Source organism: Hypanus sabinus, chromosome 6 (genome assembly GCF_030144855.1).
Source record: "Hypanus sabinus isolate sHypSab1 chromosome 6, sHypSab1.hap1, whole genome shotgun sequence".
NCBI lineage: Eukaryota > Metazoa > Chordata > Chondrichthyes > Myliobatiformes > Dasyatidae > Hypanus > Hypanus sabinus.
In genome coordinates, this window is record NC_082711.1 from 79,790,898 (window position 1) to 79,811,140 (window position 20,243).

General features: G+C 40.8%; 1 protein-coding gene across 1 annotated transcript in view; it reads left to right on the forward strand.

The window, feature by feature from the left end:
- znf830 (zinc finger protein 830) overlaps positions 1–20,243 on the forward strand; it is a 76,543-nt gene that overhangs the window by 12,978 nt on the left and 43,322 nt on the right. The window contains exons 2-5 of the mRNA XM_059972472.1: positions 2,184–2,283; positions 7,079–7,202; positions 13,799–13,832; positions 15,923–16,146. Of these exons, the coding sequence (XP_059828455.1) occupies positions 2,184–2,283; positions 7,079–7,202; positions 13,799–13,832; positions 15,923–16,146 (482 nt within the window). The remainder of the gene's footprint in view (positions 1–2,183; positions 2,284–7,078; positions 7,203–13,798; positions 13,833–15,922; positions 16,147–20,243) is intronic.

A 20,243-nucleotide genomic window follows, 5' to 3' on the forward strand; every position in this document is an offset into this window, starting at 1 on the left:
CCTTCCTGCAGGAAACATATCAATAAGATTGAAAGAGTGCAGAGAAAATGTAAAGGATGTTGCTAGGGTTTGAGGACCTGAATTACAGGGAAAGGTCTTCATTCCCTGTAGCATAGGAGAATAAGGTGAGTGTAGATGGAGGTATACAAAATAGTGAAGGTACGGATAGGGTAAGTGCAAGCAGGCTCTTTCCACTGAGGTTGGGTGGACTAGAACTAGAGGTCATGGGTTAAGGGTGAAAGGTGGGATGTTTAAGGGTAACATGATGGGAAACTTCTTCACTGTCAGTAGTGACAGTGTGGAATGCACTGCCAATGGAAGCTGTAGATGCAGGTTCAATTTCAACATTAAGAGTAATTCGGATAAGTACATGGATGGGAGAGGTAGAGAGGGCTATGGTCTGGGTACAGGTTGATTGGACTAAGCAGATTAAGACCATAAGACACAGGAAGTTAGTCCATTTGCCCCATTGAGTCTGCTTTGCTGTCCCATCATAACTGATTGATTACCCCTCTCAACCACATTCTCCAGCCTTTTTCCCGTAATCTTTGATTAATCAAGAACCTATCAACCTCAGCCTTAAATATACCAAAATGACTTGGCTGTACAGCCATTTGTGGCAATGAATTCTATAGATTCACCACCCCTCTGGCTGAAGAAAATTTTTCTCATATCTCTTCTAGATGGACGTCCCTCAGTTCTGAAGCTGTGCCCTCTCCTAGGCTTCCCCCACTATAGAAAACATCCTCTCCACATTCATTCTATCAGGCCCTTACAATATTCTATAGGTTTCAATGACATTCCCCCTTTTTCTTCTAAGCTGTATATGTTAACCCTTGCATACCTAGGATCATTCTCGTGAACCTCCTCTGGACCTTCTGCAATGTCAGCACAACTTTTCTTAGGTGAGGGGCCCAAAACTCTCAATACTCCCAAGTGCAGCCTGACCAATGCCTTATAAAGCTTCAGCAATAGAGCCCTGTTTTATATTTTACTCCTGTTGAAATGAATGCTAGCATTGCATTTGCCTTCCTTAACACAAACTCAACCTGCTGGTTAACATTTTGGAAATACTGCACAAGGTCTCCCAAGTCCCTTTGCTCATATGATTTTTGAATTTTTTCCCTGTTCAGAAAATAGCCCAAGCCTTCATTCCTTCTGTCAAAGTGGAAGACTGTGCACTAATAGTTTGGCAGTGACAAGGTGAGCTGAAGGACCTGTTTCAGTTGTTGCAGTGTTCTATGACTGATCACCAACTCACCGGTCTATAATTTCCAGGGTTATCTCTGTTACCTTTCTTGAACAAAAAATAACATTTGCCACCTCCAACTTCGCACTACTGTTTTGGCCAGCGAGGACTCAGAGATCAGTGCCAAAGGTGCAGCAGTCTCTTCCCTCGCTTCGTGTAGTAACTTGGGTTATATCCCATCCAGCCCTGGGGATTTATCATCCTAATGTTTTTTCAAAAGTTGTAACAAAACGTCTTTGTTAAGGTTGACATGTTTCAGCTTATCAGTCTGTTCTACGCTGACCTCAGATTCATCAAGGTCCTTCTCAGTGCTGAATACTGATGCAAAGTATTCATTAAGGACCTCCCCTAACTCTCTTGACTCCAGACACAAAATTCCTTTTTTAACCCTGATTGGTCCTAACCTGATTCTAGTTGTGCTTCTGTTCTTAATTTTCATATAGAATGTGTTGGGGTTTTCCTTAGTCTTACTCACTAAGGCCTTCTCATGTCCTTTCTATCTCTCCCAAATCCATTATTAAACTACCTTGTAACGCTCAAGTGCCGTTTGAATGCCTGATATTCAAAACCATTTCTAGGCTTCTAATTCAGACACCCTAGTGGCATAACACAGATGTCTGGCAATATTAAGAACTGAGTGGAAGGTTGGATTTCGGCATATGCTTGGGAACCCAAAGGTTCCTCTTGGATAAGTTAGTATGAACCACCACATCTGAGTGGACCCACTGGATTTTAAGCAGAAGATCTGGCTCAGTGTTTCTTTTCCATTACTTTCTGTTAAACTTTTGACATATTCTCACGCAGCCTGTTACTTTGTTAGACCTACATAGTGAGAATTCACACTTAAGGAGAACTAATGATAAGCACTGTGTTTGAATTTCTTATATCAAATGTATACACTTTTAAAGTTTGCTTTACCTTAACCCATTTGAACATATAACAGTTTAGGTCATCTTAGCTGTGTGATTTGCAGCACTCCAGTAAAAAATGAACTACTGTGGCAGACACACATTCTGGGGAAGCAACATAAAGAGGTAAGAATATGGTTGCTCAGTCCTAATCAACAAGCTCCGAAACTTAGGCTTCTGTATCTCCCTCTGCAACTGGACCTTTGACTTCCTCATTGAAAGACCACAGTCAGTGTGGCTTGAAGATAATACCTCCTCCTCCCTGATAGTCAATATTGGCACACCTCAAAATGTGTGCTTAGCCTACTGCTCTGCTATCTTTGCACCCATGAGTGGGTGGTTAAGCACAGCTCAATCGCCATCTATAAATTTGCAGATGACACAAAACATACCCTCTTCTCATTGCTACCATGAAGGAGTTGTTACAGAAGCCTGAAGACGTACTCAAAGTTCTAGGAACAACTTATTCTCCTCTGCAATCAGATTTATGAATGGACACTGAACTCATGTACAGAATGTCATTATTTACCTTAGATAGATATATCTTGTTCTAATTTATAGTTTTCTTATATTATGTATTGCAATGTGCTGCCACAAAACAACAAATTTCATGACATGTGCCAGTGATATTAAACCTGATTCTGATTCTGTTATGTAAGATCAATTCCAAAAATGTGACACTATAAACTAAGTTTTGTGTTGTCAGTTTTGCTTTTTTTAAAAATCATAAATTCTTAGTGGCGTGGTTTAAAGGGAGTAATGATGTTAAAACGGAGACAGAGGCCAACACAATGGTTGACCCCTTTATAGCCATATATTTGCAGTCCTGTAAAACTTGTAGTTTGTGAAAACTAAACTGATCCTATGATTACCATCTCCAGAGAAGGAGATGGTTTTTGAGCCACCTCCTCTACGTGGCTTAGCTGTCCACTACTATTCGTGACTAATATGGGAGGTTGCTCTACTAATCAGGGACAATATCACAGCTGTACTCAGAGGGGACATAATGGAGGGCTCATCCACTGTGTCTATATAAATAGAACTCAAAAAAATAGGAAGGGTGTAAGCACTAGCATTGTACTATGGACCTCTACCGCCCACTCCTGACTGCCACTAGGACATTAAGGAATAGATACACAGGCTGACTTAGGAAAGGTGTAAAATACTAGGGTTGTTGTCATGTGTCATAGGGGATTGCAACTTCCTGAATGTGAACTGGAACCTTCTTCGTGCAAGAGGTTTAGATGGGGCAGAATTTGTTTGGTGCATCCAGGATGGTTGCTGATATTAATATTGACAGTCCAACAAGAGGACGAGTTGCACTGGACCTAGTGTTCAGTAATGAGCCTGGTCAGGTGACCCACCTTTCAATGGGTGAGCAGTTGGTGAACAGTGACCACAGCCCCTTGAGTTTTAAGGTAGTTGTAGATAAAGGATAAGTGTGCACCTTGTGGGAGACTATTAAATTGGAGCAGGGGAGATTATGAGAGCATTGGGCAGGAACTAGGGAGAGGCAATTGGGAACTGCTGTTCTGGGGTGTCCATAACAGAGGGTGTTTGAAGACAAAATACATAGTGTACAGGACAGAAAGGACAAAGATGGCATGGTAAGAGAAGCTTGGGATGTCGAGAGGTGACGTATTTAGGCAGGGAAAAAAGGGAACAATATGTAATTCTTGGGAAGGTAGTTTCAAACAGCCTTGAGTCAGAATCAAGTTTAATATCACCTGCATATGTCGTGAAATTTGTTAACTTTATGGCAGTAGTACAATGAAGTACATGATAAATAACTAAAGAGAAAAAAACCTGAGTTACATTAAGTATATACATGTCAATTAAATAGTTAAGTTAAGGATGCTGCTTGGTTTAGAGAGTATGCATTATGATCAGAGATTAAGATTTGGAGAGAAGGAGGATGAGCTGAGACATGATAGAGGTATACAAGATTGTCGGCGCAACATTGTGGGCCGAAGGTCCTGTACTGTGCTATACTATTCTATGTTCTATGTAAAATAAGTGCAAACAAAAACAAATTGGAAGTCGGAGGGGAAGAAGCTGTTCCTGAATTGCTGAGTGTGTGCCTTCAGGCTTCTGTACCTCCCTTCCGATGGTAACAGTGTGAAGAGAGTATGTCCTGGTGGTGGAGATCCTTAATGATGGACAGCATCTTCCAAAGGCAACACTCCCTGAAGATGTCCTAGTACCCATGATGGAGTTGACTAGTTTTACAAGTATCTGCAACTTACTTTGATATTGTGCAGTAATTGCCCCCTTCCTAATACCAGATGGAGAAGCAGTGAGTGAGAATGCTGTTCATGGTACATTTGGAGAGAGTTCTAAAAGAATTTAAGAGCATAGAGTATAGATTTGTTGAAGTTTTTGAGTGTTTTAGTTGACAGACCAAATCTCCTCAAACTTCTAATGAAATATTGTAGCGGTGTGCTACACGCAGCGCTAAAATTACGACACGGAGTCGGTAACTGCAGTCGAAGGAAAAAACTTTATTCGAAAACTTCAGCCTCACTTTTAAGCCTCTGTCAACCGACCCCCCCCCATGGCGCAGAGGCTCCAAAGCTCTGTGCTCGCAAACCCCCGTAGGCTATCTAATTGTGAGTCGGTTCGGATACGCTAGGAAATGGGTCGCCACAATATAGCCATTTTTGTGCCTTCTTTATAGCTGCATCAATATTTTGTGTCCAGGTTAGGTCCTCAGAGATATTGACACCCATGAACTTGAAATTGCTCACTCTCTCCATTTCTGATGAGGATTGGTTTGTGTTCCCTCATCTTTCTGAAGCTCTTTGCTCTTGCTGATGTTGTGTGAGACTGTTGTTGCGACACCACACAACATCTATCTCCTCCTGTACGCCCTTTCGTCACCATCTGAAATTCTGCCAACAATGGTTTTTATCATCGGCAAATTTATGGATGACATTGAGGATTATAAAGAACCCAGAAAAGAATTTGAAAAGGAATTTAAGAAAGCCATGAGGGGTCATGAAAAGGCCTTGGCAAGTAGGATTAAAGAGTATCCTATGGCATTGGTATTATCCCAAGAGGATAACCGTGGGGAGGGTCCTTAACGAGTACTTTACATAAAGAGAAGGATATGGAGAATAGAGAGAGTGGTGTTGAATGTATTGATATGCTAGGACACTTCAAGTCAAAGGGGGAGGTAGTAGTATTGGGTCTTTTAAAGGTCATTAAGTTGGATAAGTTCCCAAGGCCTGATGGGATAAACCCCAGGTTATTGAGAGAGGCAAGAAATAAGATTGCTTGTCCTTAACCAATATCTAACCAAAGACAAGGACCTGGACTGGTGAGTAGCTAATATTCTATTATTCAAAAAAGGAGCCAGGAAATATCCTGGAAACTATAGTCCGGTGAATTTCATGTCAGTGATAGGGAAGATACTGGACAAAATTCTAAGGGATAGGATTTGTGAACATTTGGAAAACTGTGGCCTAAATAGGGAGAGCCAACATGGTTTTGTGTGTGGCAAGTCGTGTCTTACTTGTTTAGTATTTTAATGAGGTGACGAGGGTGATTGAAGCAGAGTTGTAGATGTTGCCTAAATGGATTTGGGGGAGGCGTTTGACTAGGTCCCTCATTGAAGGTTCATCCAGAAAATTAGGATTCATGGGATCCACGATGAATTGGCTGTTTGGATTCTGAATTGGCTTGCCCATGGAATTGAGGGTAGTAGTCAAAGGGACTTACTTTAGCTGGAGTTCTGTTCTTAGTGGTGGTCCACAGGGATCTGTACGGGGACCTCTGCTGTTTCTGATGCATCAAAATGATCTGGATGAAAATGGGGGGGGGGGGGGGGAGGAAAATGAGGGGCAGTTAGTAATTTTGCATTTGATACAAAGATTGGTGATGTTGTGGATGTGTAGAATAGTGGAAAGAATACTCAGGATATAGCGCAGATATGGGTGGAGAAATGGCAGATGGAATTTAACTCAGATAAATGTGAGGTGTTACACCTTGGTAGGACAAATGCAAAGAGACAGTCTTCTGTTAAGGGCAAGATCTTTAACAGTGTAGTCAATCAGGAGGGATCTTGGGGTCCAAGTTCATAGCTCCCTGAAAGTAGCTGCACAGGTTGATTGTTTGGTTAAGAAAGAATACGGCATGCTTGTTTTTATTAGTCGAGGCATTGAGTTCAAAAGTGGAAGTTGTGTGGCAGTTTTATAAAACTGGTTTGGACAATCTGGAGAATTGTGTACAGTTCTGGTCAGCCCATTATAGGAAGGATGTCAAGGCTTTGGAGGGGGTGCAGAAGAGGTTTACCAGGATGCTGCCTGGATTGCAGGGCATGTGCTATAACGAGAGTTTGGACAAACTTGGGTTTTCTGAAGAGCAGCGGAGGCTGAGGGGAGATCTGATAGAGGTTTATAAGATTATGAAAAGCAGAGATAGAGAAAACAGAGTATCCTTTTCTCAGGGTTGAAATGTCTAATACCAGAGGGCATGCATTTAAGGTGCGAGGGAATAAGTTCAAAAAGGATATGAGGGGCAGGTTTTTTACACAGAGAGTGGTAGTGCTTGGAATGTGCTGCCTGGCTGCACAGGGTGACAGTTGGGGCAAATACATTAGGGACTTCTAAGAGCCATTTAGATAGGCACACAGATTTGAGGAAAATAGAAGGATATGGACATTGTGTCGACGTAAGGAATTAGTTAGCCATTTGAATACTAATTTCACTGGTTGGGCACAACACTGTGGGCTGAAGGGCAGGTTCCTCTGTGTTCCAAGAACAGTTAAACTGCCCAAGTTTTGAAATTGCTGGATCTATCAATGTTATTTGTGCTTAAATTACCCTGGCTAGGAAATATCTGTCAAAAATGCTGTGTTGGGAGATGCTGTTGATCCTATTGGCTAGTTATTCCTATTTAGTGTAAGCACTGTTTCTTGCAGAACCTGGAGAAACTAAGGAAGACGGACCAAACAACTGGACCATCAAGAGTTAACGCATCAACAGTTTCTGTGGTAAAGAGAAAAGGTACAGATACAGAAACACAACCAACAAAGAAGGTCAAAGGTAAACAATTTTAAGAATTACAAAATGTTCTATTGATATAGTTCTTCGTTGGACAAATTCTGTAACCTATTCTAAGTGTTCACTTTCACCTCTGCACCTGGTTTAATTTTGTGCTTTTGCCTTTCTGACTCCATGATTGTCATATGAGCTGAACTGAGCACATTATACTTTTATTCCTCCTTTGACAATCTCCAGCCCCGACTGTTAATCTCCCACCCCACAGATCCTCCTGCCCTATTCCCCACTCCTGGCCCAGTTATCTCCCTGACCGAATTCGCGCCATCCTTTAACAACCCCCAGCTTTCCACCCAAGCTTGATTCTCCTGAGCCTGCCCCAATCCGCTTTTTTCATCAATCCTCTCTCCACTCCCCCGGTCCTACATCCAAGTCCTTTTCTGGTTTAAAAACTGGCATGCTCCCTGGTGCAACTTCACATTAAGCAAGCTGAGATCTGAATCAATAAACAGGAAGCTGGAGGAAACATAGAAAACCTACAGCACAATACAGGCCTTTTGGCCCACAAAGCTGTGCTGAACATGTCCTTACCTTAGAAATTACCTAGAGCTACCCATAGCCCTCTATTTTTCTAAGCTCCATGTACCGATCCCGGAGTTTCTTAAATGACCCTATTGTATCTGCCTCCACCACCATCGTCTGCAGCCCTTTCCAGCACTCACTACTCTCTGCATTAAAAAAACCCCTGACATCTCCTCTGTACCTATTTCCAAGCACCTTAAAACTGTGCCCTCTCATGCTAGCCATTTCAGCCCTGGGAAAAAGCCTTTGACTATCCACACAATCAATGCCTCTCATCATCTTGTATACCTCTATCAGGTCATCTCTCATCCTCCATTGCTCCAAGGAGAAAAGGCCGAGTTCACTCAACCTGTTCTCATAAGGCATGCTCCCCAATCCAGACAACATCCTTGTAAGTCTCCTCTGCACCCTTTCTATGGCTTCCACATCCTTCCTGTAGTGAGGCGACCAGAACTGAGCACGGTATTCCAAGTGGGGTCTGACCAGGGTCGTATATAGCTGCAACATTACCTCTTGGCTCCTAAATTCAGTTCCACGATTGATGAAGGCCAATGCATCGTATGCTTTCTTAACCACAGAGTCAACCTGCGCAGCAGGGAACTTGGCAGGTCAGGCAGTATCTGGAGGGAAATGGACAGTGACACTTCTTTCTTTCTTTTTCCAATCTTTTTATTATTGTTATTAATAATAAAATTGATACATAGATAATGGGATTACAAACATACACATTTCAACTGAACATGAAAGAATATATAAGTAATGATTACAGTATAAATGGGTATTCCCAAATCATAGACGATACAGTATACAAATAAACAAGGCAAACCTATGTATATCATCATATATGATAAAAAAAACAGAAAAAAGAAAAAAAATTATGCAAAAAAAATCTAATAATCTAGTAACTAATAAGGAAAAAAAACAAAAAAGTAAAAAGGAAAAAAAATGGAAAGAGAAAAAAAAGGGCTGTTTATAATATCTCACAAAAATACAAAATCATCAGTGTCGTCAACTCCGATCCTCTCAACATATATAAAATCAAAACTGGAAAATCAAATAGGCCTGGAACAGGGTCATATTACGTCATATGAAAATATTGAATAAATGGTCTCCATATCTTTTCAAATTTAATAGAAGTATCAAATACACCACTTCTAATTTTTTCTAAACTTAGATGTAACATAGTTTGAGAAAACCAATGAAATACAGAAGGAGGATTAATTTCTTTCCAATTCAACAAAATAGATCTTCTAGCCATTAGTGTAAGAAATGCAATCATTCGACAAGTGGAAGAGGATAAATAGAGTGAGTCCATCATTGGTAAACCAAAAATTGCAGTAATAGGATGAGGTTGTAAATCAATGTTCAATACCGCAAAGATAGTATCAAAAATATCTTTCCAATATTTTTTTCAAAAGCGGACACGACCAGAACATATGGGTTAAAGACGCTATCTCAGACTGACATCTATCACAAATAGGATTTATATAGGAGTAAAAATGAGTGACAGTGACACTTCAGGTCAAGACCCCTCATCTGGACTGAAGAATAGAAAGAGAGGGAACAATGACGGAGGCTGGGAGGTGAAAGGTGGAGCAACAAAAGGATGAAAAATGATGGAACCTGACAGGAAAGGGAATTGGAGTGGGGAATCAAGTGAGGGAGGTGCAATAACCTAGGGGAACAGTAGGATGGAGTGTGTGGTGAACAAGGGTAAAACAACAGGGTGTTGGGACTGGTGTGGGTGTGAGAGGTATAAGAAAATAGAGATCAGGAGGAGGGGAGTAGTTTACCTGAAAATGGGGAATTCAGTATTCACTCAGGTTGTAGACTATCCAGGCAGAATATGAGGTACTTTTCCTCTGGTTTGTGTCTATCGTCATCTTGGTAGTAGAAGAGGCTGCGGATAGACTGGTCAGTGTGGAATCAGCAGGAAATTTGTAGTTTCCGCTCTTCCCTCCTCACCTGAGTCCACCTGTCATTTGCTAGCTCTTGCCTCCTCCTTCCCCCTCACCTCTTTAGACTGGCAGGCCATATGAGGAGTTTCAACCTGAATCATCCACAGTCCATTTCACTCTACACATGCTGCCTGACTCTCCGAGTTCCTTCAGCTTCTCATTTGTTGCATCATATTATGCAGCTTTTTGGGTAAGATTTCAGGTTTTAAAAAAGTTTTATGGTGAGGTTTAGCCGTACTTATGCAGAACAGTGACTTTCAGTTAGAATTGGGATAAGTTCACTCTTCCCTGCGTTATTTTCACCTATGCTTTTGCCCACTCGCTTAACTGTTTTTTTAATATATATATGTGTGTGTGTGTATGTGTATGTATGTATGTGTGTATATATATATATATATATATACACACACACACACACACACACACACACACACACACATTATTGAGCATGCATATTAGGCACATACTGATATTATATACATGTTTAGTTCAGGTTCCATAACTAAAAACCCCTGTTACCTTAGCTCCAGTCTCTAGTGTTTTTATTTATAGTTTTGTTGTGTAACCGGTCACATACACAACAGCCTTGTCCACCTCTGACTCATTCTCTTTGTTCTTTCCACCCCTCCTCCATCTCTATAACTTAAAACACACATTATCAGAATACACTAATGGAGGGTGTTGGCGTGTGGCCTAGTGAATAAGGCATGGGTCTAGTGATCTGAAGGTCACTGGTTTGAGCATGTTGTGTCCTTGACAAAGGCACTTAACAACACATTGCTCTGCGATGACACTGGTGCCAAGCTGCTTGGGTCCTAGTGCCCTTCCCTTGGACAACATCGGTGGCGTGGAGAGGGGAAGACTTGCACCTTTGGCAACTGCCGGTCTCCCATACAAACCTGCCCAGGCCTGCGCCCTGGAAACCTTCCAAGGTGCAAATCCATGGTCTCATTATTATTACTAATTATTATTACTAATGGAGGGGGAAAAAATCATAGAGCAAAAATGGTCACTTTTGTTAGAGAAAGCATGTTATCAGAAATTGTAGAACTTGGTTTAGGGTCTGGAAAGCTACAATGTGCCCAAACAGAAGATGAGGTACTCCTTTTTTGTGTGAGGCCTTGTTTTCATGCTGCAGAGGCCGCAGACAGCAAGGTCAGAATGGGAGTGGGATGGAGAATTTAAGTAACTGGCAAGGGGGAATACTCGCCTGATAGGAATATTCTTTCATACTATCACACAGTACGAAATTCCAGAGTTTGCATTGCAAATAACAGTAATGAAAAGTTCTGCTGGTGGCTTATTCCACACTCTCACGACCCTCTGAGTGATGAAGTTTCCCCTCACCTTACCCTTAAACTTTTCTCCTTTCACCTCTAAGTCCTGACCTCTGGTTGTAGTCCAACCCAACTCAGTGGAAAAAGCAAATGAGTCTTATTGACCAGCCTCCCCTGCGGCACCTTGAAAAATGCCTTTACGAATGTCCAAGTAGACAACATCCAATTTCCTGGTAACTTCCTTGAAAAACTGTATGATTGGTGAGACATGGCCTACCACGCGCAAAGTCATGCTTAATCACTCCATGTCTCTCCAAGTACTTGTATATCCAATAACTTTCCTATAACTGATGTCAGATCACCAGCCTATAATTTTCTGGATTTTTAAGCAGCTAAACAACATTGGCTTTCCTCCACTCCTCTGATACCTCTTCTAACACTAAGGAAGTTTTACATATCTCTGCTAGGTGTCCAGTAATTTCTGCACTTACCTCCCTTGTCAGGCCCTAGGGATTTACCTACCCTGATTTGCCTCGGTAGCAAATGCCGCCTCCTCTGTAATCTGTACGGGGTCCTTGAAGTTGATGCCACTTTGCCTCACTTCTGTAGACTCTGTGTCTTGTCTCCTGAGTAAACACGGATGCAAAGAATACACTTTAGATCTCCCCCATTTGTTTTGCTTCTACACGTGGATTACCATCCTGGTCTTCCTGAGGGCTTATTTTGTTGCATGCAGTCCTTTTACTCTTAACATATCTATAGAATCCCTCGGGGCTGTCTTTCATCTTGTCTGCTAGAGAATTTCATGCCTTTTAGCTTTCTGATTTCTTTCTGAAGTGTTCTCTTCCATTCCTTGTACTCTATAAACACTTCGTGTTTATAAAAAAAAATTTTTTCTTCTTCTGCCTTTTTTCCAATTGTTATACCTAGTTTTTTTTTGTCTTGTTCATATTATATTCGTGTCGTATGATTTTGGGAGACTTAATTTTATTGTACTTATTGTTTAAGTATCCTTCTATGTTCATTTTAATTTTGTAATCACAATAATTATGTATCAATTTTTGTTATCTCAAGATGTTGATATTAATAAAAAGATTGAAAAAGAAACACTTAATTTGTTCTTTCTTGTTTATACCTGTTTGCACCTCACTAAGGTTCTCTACACTTGTTATCTCTACCTTTTATTCTGACGGGCACATACAAGCTTTGTACTCTCATAATTTCACTTTTGAAGGCCTTCCACTTTCCAAATACACCTTTGCCAGGAAACAGCCTGTCCTATGCCACACTTGGCAGATCATTTCTGATATCATCAAAATTGGTCTTTCTTCAATTTAGAATCTCAACCCATGGACCTGACCTATCTCTGCATATTTACTTTGAAACTAATGGAGTTGTGGTCACTGGTTGCAATGTGTTCCCCTACACAAATTTCCATCACCTGCCCTGATCCATTCCCTAATAGCAGATCTAGTATTCCATACTCTCTTGTTCGGATTTCTATGTACGGTAAAGTTTCTTTACTGAACATATTTGACAAACTCTATCCCATCTAATCCTTTTACAGTATGGGTTTCCCAGTCAGTATGTAGAAAGTTAAAATCACCTAATTTAACGACCTCTTGTTTCTTGTGACAGTCTGCAATTTCTCTTCAGATTGGTTCCTCTAAAGCCCCGGTAATGTGCCATACCATTCTTATTTCTCAGTTCCACCTATAAAGCCTCATTAGTTGTGTTCTCTCGTTTGTCCTGACTGAGTACTGCAGTGACATTTTCCCTCTCTAGTAACGTTACCCCTCCTCCTTTAATCACTCCTGCTGTTACATCTAAAACAACGGAGCCCTTGAATATTGAGCTTCCTGTCCTGCCTCTCCTGTAACCAAATCTCAGTAATGGCTACAACATCATAATTCCTGGTGTTGATCTATGCCCACAGAACCTCCTGTCCATTCTCCTAACTAATGAATCCCCTATCACCACAGCATGCCTCTTCTCCCCACTTCCATTCTGAGCTATAGAGCCAGACTCACTACCAAAGATGACTGTGACTTTCCTCTATTAGGTTAACCTCCTTCCCCCCCCCCCCACCCCCCGCAACAGTATCCAAGGTGATAAACCTGTTGTTGAGGGGGATGACTGCAGGGGTACTCTGCAATGGCCCCTTTACCCTTTTCCCTTACTGACTGTAACCCAGTTTCCTTGATCCCGTATCTTGGATGTAACTACCTCTCTATGTGTCCTATCTATTACTACTTCAGTCTCCCAAATGATCCAGTTCCAGCTTCAACTACTTAACATGGATAGTTAGAAGCTGCAGCTGGATGCACTTCTCGCAGTTATAGATGTTAGGGACACTGGAAGTCTCCATGTCTTCCTACACCACATAAGAGGAGCATTCAGCTATCCTGCCTGGCGTCTCTACTGTCCGAGCTGAGGACATATAAAGAAGGGAATGAAAAGAAATTTAACCTGGAGTGTTTCTTTGATTTCTCTGACTGAAACCTTGAACTTCCCAACTACCCACTGCTATTTCATTCAGAGCTTTATAGAGAATTTATATGTGCTCATCTTCGAAATCAAGACTTTCTTTACCCTTCTCATTGCTGAATTGTGCAATTGTATAGAGAGATTTGCAGTTCAGTGAGCTTTGGACAGGGATCTACACTGCAATAAGGTAATGAGAAAAATATCTAATCAAGATGTTCCTTGACTTTTAAAATATGGTATGCATACAAGAAACAACCAACAGTGTCATCAAAATTTAATTAATATTTCTTGTCATAGCAGCAAACGTCCTTATTGCAAATATATACTTCTTTTGCAGCCTACTGTGAATCTAAAGCAGCTACAAGTACAGAGTGAGTAATTTTTCAGCAAAGCTTGCACTGTTTATTGTTCTGTTGCAAATATTAGATTTTTAAATGATTCCATATGAGTGAGGGATTGAAGCTTCAGAAGCAATATAAGACTATAAGGTCTTGTATAGAAGTAAGCCATTTGACCCATTAAGTCTGCACTGCCATTTCATCATAGCTGATCCATTTTCCCTCTCATCTCCAATCTTCTGCTTTCTTCCCCCATTACCCTTCATGCCCAGACTAATCAAGAATCTATCAACCACTGCCTTAAATATACCCGAAGTCTTGGGCTCCGCAGCCACTTGTGGCAACAAATTCCATAGATTTACCGCTCTCTGGCTAAAGAAACCTCGTCTCCATTCTAAGTAAAACATTCCTCTATTCTGAGGCTGTGCCCTCTGGACTTAGACTCTCCCACAGTAGGAAACATCCTCTCCACATCTACGCTATCGAGGCCGTTCACCATTTGATAGGTTTCAGTAAGGTCACTCCTCATCTTACTGAATTCCAGTGACCAGAGGCCCTGAGCCATCAAGTGCTTCTCATATGGCAAGACTTTCAACCCAAGAATCTTTTATTGTGAACTTCCTTTGAACCCTCTCTAATGTCAGCACATCTATGCTTAGATAAGGGACCCAGAACCGCTCACAATACTCCAGTGAGGCTTCACCAGTGCTTTACACAGCCTCAACATTACATCCTTGTTTTTATATTCTAGTCCTCTGAAAATGAATGTTAACATTGCATTTGCCTTCCTTACCTGCCAATTAACACACCCTGCCAATTTAACCTTTAGGGAATCCTTTGCACCTCATATTTTTTTGAATTTTCTGTCCATTTAGAAAATAGTCTATGCTTTTATTTCTTGAATTGAATTGACTTTATTACTTACATCCTTCATATATATGAGGAGTAAAAATCTTTACCTTACATCTCCATATAAATGTGCAATTTATAGAAATTTATAATAAATAGTATGTACAACTTTTCTACCAAAGTGCATGACCGTTCACTTCCTGACATTGTTTTCCATATACCACTTCTGACTTAAGTCCTTTTGGAGCCTCTCTACTTCCTCAATACTACCTGCCCCTTCACCTATCTTCATATCGTCCACATACTTGGCCACAAAGCTATCAATTCCATCATCCATGTCATTAACATATAACATAAAAAGAAGCAGCCCCAACACAGACCCCTTTGAAACACCACTAACCTCTGGCAGCCAACCAGAAAACCCTCCATTTATTTTTAAAGTTCTTCCTGTTGATAGAATATAATGTCTAAACCAATCTCTTATGTCTTTCTCCCATCTCCTTTTCATAATAACTGATGTCTATTTATGTAGACTATTACCAAATTTGCCTCAGTTTTCTGTTTCTTATCCACTTTGATCTGTTTGATTTCTAGCAGATTTATCTATTCTTTCCACCATGGGAAGAAATTATCATCTTTTAGTTCTTAATATATTATGAACAGCAAAGCAACTGCTTTTCCAATATTCCTAAAATGGGAAAACTATTATTGTTGTCACTTAGGGAGTTACGTGCCAGAAAAAGAAAATGGTTAGCTCAAATTAGAATCCTGCCAAAGGTCAAGGGTTAAATAGAGCTCGGATACCTGAAATATTCCTAATTTTGCTCTTTATGGGCTAGGGCAGTTGCCTAGGTAACATGCCATTTCTGGATTTGTCTAATGGTATTCTCAGGCATGCACTTCTAAATAATATAATTAGGTCACTAAAAATGTAATCTTCTATGCTTCTCAGCACTTGGTGTCCATTCCAAATTTTCATTAAGGTTGTATGCTATTCTACTGCTTGCCTTTTTATTTACATGTACAGCTATTCAAGCAGTAAGACCGAAACAATCACAAAGGTTCTTAGTAGTTTCAACTTAAGGCCTGATGCCAGATTTGAATTTAATTCTCTAGCTCAATTTATTTAGTCTAATTTGGGATGGAAATAAGGACACTATCATTTAAAGTTGCAGATTTTTTTTAATCACAGAAAGTACTTGAAGTATTATAATAAAAAAATATCCAGAAAAAATACACTGGTGATTTTTGTTCTTCACCATTAATACTTGTAGGTTACCCGCTGACTTTATCGATCCAGTGAATGAACTGTCTCAACAGTGTATGCAGCATGCTAGTCAAAATTCAGAAGTTGTCAGTAATGACGACGTGGAGAAAGTAGCCGAGGAAAGCGGTCGCCCTTGTCGCCCTGTGTCTCCCTTGGGAGTGGAAGTTTTACAGAAAAGCGCTACTCTTCCAGCACCTGTGCAGAACAAGAACGAAGACATCCTTCCTGCAGGTAATGATTTGAAACAGAGGCCTTCATTAAACACACATCATTGCTGGCACTATGTTTAACATTTCAATCATCATTGCAGGAAAATAGAAGGCTACGTTTTACTTAAGGCCCTATTTTTGTCCAACCATTCTGCAAAATGAATTTTAATTTGTCTTTGCTGTTCTTTAGATTTTGTTGTATGCATAATAAGGACTCTTTGCTATGTGGAAAATTCCAGATGTAATTTACAGTCAATACTCAATTGGAGTAGTGAGCTCATGTTCACATGCAATTTTACATGTTTGTTTTGCAACAAACATGTAAATAATTCTCTTTATTTAAAGGGCCTTTGCTTTTGATTTTAATCTTTTGAAAAAAACGTGGAAATGGACCCTAAAATAGGAATGAATAATTGTGCTTATTGAGGCTGTTGAGGAATAGAAAGTAAGTCCTGAATATCAACTACTTACGAACAAATAAAAATGCAAATGCTGGAAACCTGAAGCAAGAACAAAACATTATGGGAAAAAAAGCAGTATTTTAGGGAAGTGCCGCAGATTCCACAGATGCTGTGTGACTAAGTGATCTACTTTGATATTGATGGAATGAGGTTTCTCTACCTTGCCCCTCCTTACCTCATCACACTTCCTCTTCCCCACAGGTATTTATTGATTACTAATTCACTATAAATTCTGCTCACACAGTAACTGTTGTGCATTAATCTGTATGTCTTCCAATTTAGTGCCAAATACATATAGAGTTACTGGGTTAATTAGTGGCCATGCACTCATATTAACCTCTCCAGGACTCATGTATGTAAAATAAGATCATTTCTGATAAAACTAGAATTGTGTTGCACATTGACAATCTGGAATTTTAATTATGCTCTTCATTGTATATATGAGTAAAAATAGGTGCTATTAAAGAAATATGATTATTTGTTGATCCCAGGACCAGTTCACATTGAAACGACTGAATGCCCTGATGATCTTATCCCTTAAATAAGCAGGCTATTGCTTGTTTCAGAATAATAGTCTTGATTTTTTTTTCTTTAAAGGCGCTAGAGTGACTTTCATGTGACAAACCATTTAATCTCATTGCAAAATAACTATTAATTAATTTTCTAGCAACACTCAAAATGTTGGAGGAACTCACCAGGCCAGGTGGTATCTATGGAAAAATGTACAGGTGATGTTTCAGGCCGAGACCCTTTAGCAGGACTGGAGAAGATTTAAAACATGGGGGAGGGGAGAGAGAAACACAAGGTAAAAGGTGAAACCAGGAGGGGCAGGGTTGAAGTAAAGAGCTGGGAAGTTGATCGGTGAAAGAGATACAGACCTGGAGAAAGGGGAGTCCGTTAGGAGAGATCAGAAGGCCATGGAAGAAAGAAAAAGACGGAGGAGCACCAGAGGGAGGCAATGGGCAGGCAAGGAGATGAGGTGAGAGAGGGAAAAGGGGATGGGGAATGGTGAAGGACAGGAGGTGGGGGCCATTTCCAGAAGTTTGAGAAATCAATGTTCATGCCATCAGGTTGGAGGCTACCCAGACAGAATATAAAGTGTTGTTCCTCCAACCTGAGTGTGGCCTCATTGCGACAGGAGAGGAGGCCATGGGTTGACATATTAGAATGGGAATGGGAAGTGGAATTATAATGGGTGGCTACTGGGCGATCTCACTTTTCCTGGCAGGCGGAACATAGGTGCTCAGAATTTACATCAGGCTTCACCGGTATACAGGAGGACACACCAGGAGCACCGGTCACAGTATATGACCTCAACAGACCACAGGTGAAGTGTCGCCTCTCCTGGTAGGACTGTTTAGGGTCCTGAGTGGTAGTGAGCGAGGTGATGTAGCACTTGTTTCGCTTGCAAGGATAAATGTCAGGAGGGACGAATGGACAAGGGAGTCACATTGGAGGTGATCCCTGCAGAAAGCATAAAGTGGAGGACGGGGAGGGAAAGATACTGGGATCCCATTGGACTTGGCGGAAATTTATGTGCTGGATGCAGAGGCTGGTGGGTTGGTAGGTGAGGATGAGAGGAACCCTACCCCTAGTAGGGTGGTGGGAAGATGGGGTGAGAGCAGATGTGTGAGAAATGGAAGAGATGCAGTTGAGAGCAACATTGATGGTGGAGGAAGAGAAGTTCCTTTCTTTTCCCCCTCTCACCTCATCTCCTTGCCTGCCCATCGCCTCCCTCTGGTGCTGCTCCCTCCTTCTCTTTCCTCCATGGCCTTCTATTCTCTTCTATCAGACTCCCCCTTCTCTAGTACTATATTTCTTTACCAAACCAACTACCCAGCTCTTTACTTCGCCCCTCCCTTTCTCAGTTTCACCTATCACCTTGTGTTTGTCCCTTCCTTCCACCCCCCTTTTAACTCTGCTCCTCATCTTTTTTTCTCCAGTCCTGCTGAAAGGTCTTAGCCTGAAATGCTGCCTGGCCTACAAGTTCTTCCAGCACTTTGTGTGTGTTATTTGGATTTCCAGCATCTGTGGATTTTCTCTTTGTAATTAATTTTTGCATAATTTTTAATTTGCAAGCACAAAGTGAGTACAATTTATTGTTGTCTTTGCTCCCACTAGTTTGGTAAAGTTAGCTTGGTTCTTTTCACTCAGTTGCTTGAGGATGCCACGTAAGACTATCCATATCCTTATTTACACTCTCATCCTCTGGTTGGATAAAAGGTCATTCATTTACATCTGAATCTCTGGGTCAATTCTAGTGTCAACCTAGTTGATGAGATGTCCCTTTGTGCTGAATTTACAGGAAGTGTTGTTACAAAGTAATTCCTTTTCTGTAGTGTGAACAACAAGCAGTTCTTAATATATCATCAGTACTTGCACTTGGCTTGTCATAAATGGTCACCTGCTGCAAATTTGAGTTTTCCCTCCGAATCTACAGTTGCGACAGAGGAGATAAATGGTGAATTTTCTATAAGCCAACCTTACTGACATTCAGCTTAAAATAATGAAGTATTTTTAAATGTAGAATCTGTGTTATAAGAATGGTACTATTTGCTCAATGTGGAATGTTTTCATTGGAGATTGAAGTTTGGCTAAAAAAACAAAGTCAGGATTATTCAGTTCATGTATATACAGATATGTGAAAATTAATTCCAGTTTTTTGAATTTGTTGCAAGTTCTAGTTGCTCTGTAGATAGTTTAATGTTTGGAGTTATGTAAAATTCTTGATCATTGGCAACCATGGACACTGATACTGACACTTATGAATACAGTATTAGGTTTCGAGTTAATATTCTTATTAAATAAAATCTAGAGGAAATCTCATAATTGTTGTACATTTGATACAGTGATCTGTGTGCCAGTTCTTTAAATGAGGTTAGTTTTGAGAGTGTAGTTAGTTACCAGCTTTGAAAAATAAACAATGAAGTATGTTCTCAAAGGGCATTCAAAGGATAAGTGTTGTGATATCACAAAATCCATGTTGGCTGTGTAATATTGTACAATTGCCACACTAGTCATTTTGTTTAGAACAAATTATACAAAGAAAGAACACTGGAAGGGCAACACACAAAACGCTGGAGGAATTCAGCAGGTCAGCCAGTGTCTTTGAAATGAATTTCGGTCTGAGGCCCTTCTTCAGGACTGAGAAGGAAGGGAGAAGATGCCAGAATAAAAAGGTGGGGGAGGGGAAGGAGGCTAGCTGGCAGGTGATAGATGAAGCTAGATGGGTGGGAAAGTTCCCCTTCCAGAAGAGAAGGAATGTGATAGAAGAGGAGAGACTGGTCCATAAGAGAAAAAGGAGGAGGAGGAGGGGATCCAGGGGGAAGTTTTAGAAAGGTGAGCTAAATGGTCAGAGTAGGAATAGAGGAAGATGGGCAGATTTGTTTATCCGAAGGCAAAATTGATTTTCATGCTATCAGGTTGGAGGCTACCAAGATGGCTACTCCTCTACCCTGAGGAGGCCATGGACCAACATGTCGGAACAGGAATGGGAATCGAAATTAACAAGTCCCACTTGTGGCGGATGGTGCAGACGTGCTCGGTGAAGCAGTCTCCCAGTTTACAACAGGTCTCACCAATGTTTAGGAGGCTGCATCAGGAGCACTGGACACAAAAGGCGACCCTAGCAGATTTGAAGGTGAAATGTTGCCTCACC